Here is a 4,972-nt window from a genome sequence, read left to right on the forward strand (position 1 = left end):
TCCATTTTTACGGACAATTCGTGAAATTGAAAATCCAGTTGGATTGTTAGAGGAAATTTCTTTGGTTTTTTCAAAATATTTGCATTATGTCTCACTTTGTTCCCATTACTTTGACGCATTATTCTGTAAAGTTACATTTATGGAAAATTATACTTGGAATGTTTAACAATTCTTCATTAACAAATCATTCAATTTCTTAAATATTTTAGTAAGTCTCTATTTTCAAATTTATATTGTATTGAGACACCGTAAAAATGATCAAAAATCAAGCGATAATTTCTCTGCATTTTCAATATATTGATGAATATTTTCAATGTTGAAGTTTCAACGATGCACATGAGAATTTGAGCTTTCATTGAAAAATTAATGATTACTTAACGTGGAAACCCCCCTTTTCTTGAATTGCCAAGATAAATGAAAAATTTAGCGGTTTTTAATTGAAATTGAATTGAAACTTATATGAAATATCAAGAAATATCATGAAACTTACTGAAATATCAAGACATTATTAGTATGATGCAGAAATTTAGCAAGAGAATCAGCAAGTGAAACTTTCAGTCGTCTTCTTGAAATTCCATGGAATTTCCCTCATAAAGGGAGTGCAAATTTTGGAAAAATTATTGAAAATATCTCTCGGAGTGAAATATTTCCCTTTTGTAAACCGATTGTAAACACAAGCCTGAGAACTGCAAACTTCCGGTTGCAGTTGGAGTCTTGAAGCCAGAATTTAATCAATGCGAAGGCAACCCTGAAGATGCCTCCGAGGTATTGAGTTACCCAGGGTGTAATATTTCTGATTAATTGGAGAGTAAAGCCGGACTTCCGGTGGTTGTAATGGGAATTCTGGAGGGGAAGAAGTTACTCATGGACATTAGACATTAAACCCACGCAGTGATTCAACTGGGTCCACTCTGATGCACCGACAAGCCACTCCCAGTACTTTTAAAAATCAGACGTGACTCGAAAGCTCAGACTTACGATCACGAGTCACGCTATCTTCCCATTTTCATCGAAACTCAGGAGGGGGTTTGTATTTATTGTATCGAGACTGTGCGATTCAATTTCGATTCACTTGGTTAGATACCGTCACTCACTTCTATCTCACTATCTAACACCGCCTTGAATCTCGAGAGACTCTGACTTTTATGCGTCTTATCCGGTGAAAAAATTCGCTCCGGTAAGGGAAAAAAAATTGTTTCAGACTTATTTCTCCCGGAGCAAGTAGTTCAACTCAGAAGAAAAAGTGTATAGGGGATTTTTTTACCGGGTTTGGAGCGTCAATAAGAAATTCTGAGGGTGGTGGATGGGCTAGACTCGTAAATCGTTCGCGGCTGGTGTTCGCAGGCCAGACGATACTACAGGAAAAATTTTAACAACTGCGTCTCACGCTAATCTCTGGACAGTCCCTCGCGCCTGCATTTTCAAATCTTAATTCTCTGAATTCTCTTAGTTCTTGATTTATCTCGAAAACTATCGATTTGAGATAGTAACAATATATGACTTCCTTTACCTGATTCAATTTCCAAGAAAGAAGTCTTGATGTTTCCTGGTGAAGTCAATACTACTAACTTTGGAGATTAATTACAACATTTTAATAAAAAATTTAATTTCTCTAGTTGTCAGGATTTTTTTCGCTTTGTGACGAGTCGTGATTTATCCAGACCTTAACTTTGAATGAAAATATAACCAAATGGAAATTGAATAAAAATAAATGAGGAATAAATCGATTTAATCAAATAACCGATCATTTTTCGAGGATTAATCAATGGATTTGGTTGATTAAATTTGAATGTGACGCTAGAATCCAGAGAAATAAATAAAATGAGAGAATGCATAATCTCCTCGTAGTATCGAGAAAAAAAAATTAATTAAAACTACTTTAATCAAAAGATGTTAATAAATGTCAGAAAGCCCCGAAATCGACAAATTCAAATGTCCCGCCCATGTGAAATAAATCAGACATCGGTATTCCATACGCAAAAAGGCAGTCTTTGCATTTTGAAATTTTACCCGAGAAATGAGATCACGTGAGTTGAGAACAGAGGGTAGGGGAGAAATAGGGGTGGACCGTTGTCCGTTGATGTACGTGCATGTAAAATAGAAACGAGAAGTTATTCGTAAAGAGAGGAAGGGTGAGTCTGGTATGAGGAGGAAAAAAGATTTTCCTGCATGGCTGAGTTTGCATGGATGTTCTGGGGTGGTTTCCACCCCTCGTTCACGCTTCACTCCGTGCCCACACGGTATCAGAAATTGGATGGATACATGGAGATGCTTTCGATGGGTCCTTTTACCCTTTCCCTCGAGCGCAGATTTTTTTTTTCCATTTTCGTTTTCATGCAGGGAGTGAATGAAAATGTTCAGAGAGACTGTCGGGAGTTCTTACCTTGATATGATACGAGTTGAGTTTGGTCTTGGGCAGGCTGTTGAATGCACTGAAATCCAGACGACGAGAAAAAATACCATTCGCTCCGCAGCTTTGACTGCAATCACAAAATACATCGACATTTTTTATTATTATTTTCCCGTTATTTCAAGGAAATTACTATTTAAATCCAGTAATGAAGAGATTCATACAGTTTTTCAATATTGATTCATTTTCAATGGAAATGTAAAAACCTAAGCGCTAAGTTTACCATAATATTTTTGGTAAAAGTAATTGGAAGCAACTGAATCTCCATGAAAAATATATATTTGAATCGAGTACACTGTCAGAAATTCCTTGAAATTTCAACCACAAAGCCGTATCAATTTTCAATTGTGAGTCTGCGTTCAATTGCGATTAAAAAGAGTCACTAATTTTTCATGTGTATTGAAAATTCTGCAAAATTGGATTTTTGATATGTTAAATGGTGATTGATTTTTGACTGAAAGCTTCTATTTTCATACTCATTGTGAAAATCCAATATCAAATACGATAAAACTTTCAATGGATGGAATATTCAGGGAATTTATTGCCTTAATTTTAAACATTTTCGCGGTTTTTCAGTGAGGCATGGACTTGAAAATTGAGAGCTATCAGAATATTCAGAAATTTCGCTTATAAGATTCACCAATGAAGAATTTTATAGAAATTTTATGGTACTTCGTGATTCATAAAAATTTCACGTTTTTTATTTGAAATTTCCAGTGTATTTTTTCAGCAGATAAACAATTGATTGTCTTATGATTCTACTCTTCAAATTCTAATAATTAATATTCTAACTCTTCAAATTTGAAAATTTGGACTTTGAGGGCCAAAAAGATTCAACTCCTCAGTGTCATCCCGCTACCACATTGTCTTACTTTTTTTTTCTGAATAAGTGCATTTTGTAAAAAATTCCATTAAGAGATAAGCTTCACAAATTGATCAGCCATTAAGTTGTTAAAACTGACGAAGGATCATCAAAATCACCACCGACAATTGTAAATTGAATATAATGATGTTATATATGAAGAAGCCTTAAATATGATTGATTCAATGATTTATTTCCGTGCAAGAAGGAGAAATTAAAAATTACTAATGGCAGCAAATAAAAGGAAAATTTATCTGCATTTGAGTACTCAATGCAATTGCATCTTTCAGGCTCATGTCATCTGGCAATGAAAATTATTAAAAATGATTGAAATTCAGATGATTAATTTCTTGAATTTTGATTTTAAAAAATGTAAAAGGTATTATTATTATTATAAATGCATCAAGCTTATTATTAGAATGAATGGATAAATAAAGTGAAAAGTTGGCAAAGAAAAAAACGTAATATTGGTTATTATGGAGAGAGATAGAAGCTCCGGGCTGCAGTGGGGGCCCCACGGGCCTCACCCACTTTGCCCCTTCATCGAAAATTCATGAGTCCGCCAAAGTGAGTGATAAAGAAATAAAGTGACGCATTGTGAAACGCAGATTGGCCTTCACCTTGGCCTCGACCAGCGTCACCGTCTTTTCGATCCGAATGTCTGTTTATTTTGAGCCTGTGTTTCTCACTCGTTGGGGTCGCCAAAACACCCGATGCATTATGCAATTCAATCTACACAAGTCGACGGGAGGCCTGCCTGGAATATTCATCTCTCCATCATCGATTATTCTTCGTGACATTTAATTAGTCATTGACGGCCATCGCCCGAGGCCGAAACGCCCGTTCTTTTTTTACGGCATAACATTCCAGCCCCACGGAAAAAATCAACATTTCCCAAAAAATTACCATGAGTAAAATTTAATTCGAGAATGTAAAGCGGACTTATTTCATTTCTTATGAAACCTACTGTTTTCTGTACAAATCTGCAAAAATTCACTTCGCGTCTTTCCCAAAAATTCAGAGTGAAAACAAAGAATTTCTTATTTTCACTTTGAAGGAATTAAAAAAAAAATAATAATAATTTTTGTTCCTAAAAAATTTATAAGTTTGACAAAAATAAAAAATTTACCGGGAACGACCAGAAGAATTAATTATTTTTGTAGTATTTATTATATAATTCACAAATATATTATAATTACAATATTATTACTATAATTCGTATAGAATTTACGAGAAAAGTATAAGTATATAGTAAAATAAAAATATCCTCTGGAATGTTGTTTTCATGACCTGAAATCGAAACAAAAGGTTGGAGTCAACGAAGCGATGTATCGCACGGTAAAATTATTTTATAGTCAAATTTATCTGAAGGGCAACCCAAAATAAGGAATACAAAAACCGGTTTTTGAAAATTACAGCGGATTTTTGCGCCAGGCAGACACAGAGGAAGATCCCACAATTGAACATAAAATCGATAGTAAAATGGTAATGGTAAAAAGCCGAATTGTTCCTTAATGGAATTTTGGAGAAACATTTCAGAATCTAAGGGAACAACCGCAATTTTACGTATAGGGCGGACTGAAACCTGCAAAAAAGGTTTCTGGAAGAATTTCAGTGTCCTTTAAAATTAGACATATTGCCCGACGATATTGTTCGCTGAATGGCTTCGGGGATGATATGATTGTAGAAAAAACTTAAAC

At 34.6% G+C, this 4,972-nt stretch overlaps 1 protein-coding gene across 1 annotated transcript in view; it reads right to left on the reverse strand.

The window, feature by feature from the left end:
• heca (headcase) overlaps positions 1-4,972 on the reverse strand; it is a 97,614-nt gene that overhangs the window by 76,877 nt on the left and 15,765 nt on the right. Inside the window, exon 2 of the mRNA XM_011302965.1 lies at positions 2,384-2,480. Within this exon, the coding sequence (XP_011301267.1) occupies positions 2,384-2,480 (97 nt within the window). The remainder of the gene's footprint in view (positions 1-2,383; positions 2,481-4,972) is intronic.

This window comes from Fopius arisanus, unplaced genomic scaffold, assembly GCF_000806365.1.
Source record: "Fopius arisanus strain USDA-PBARC FA_bdor unplaced genomic scaffold, ASM80636v1 scaffold00030, whole genome shotgun sequence".
NCBI classification, from domain to species: Eukaryota; Metazoa; Arthropoda; class Insecta; order Hymenoptera; family Braconidae; genus Fopius; species Fopius arisanus.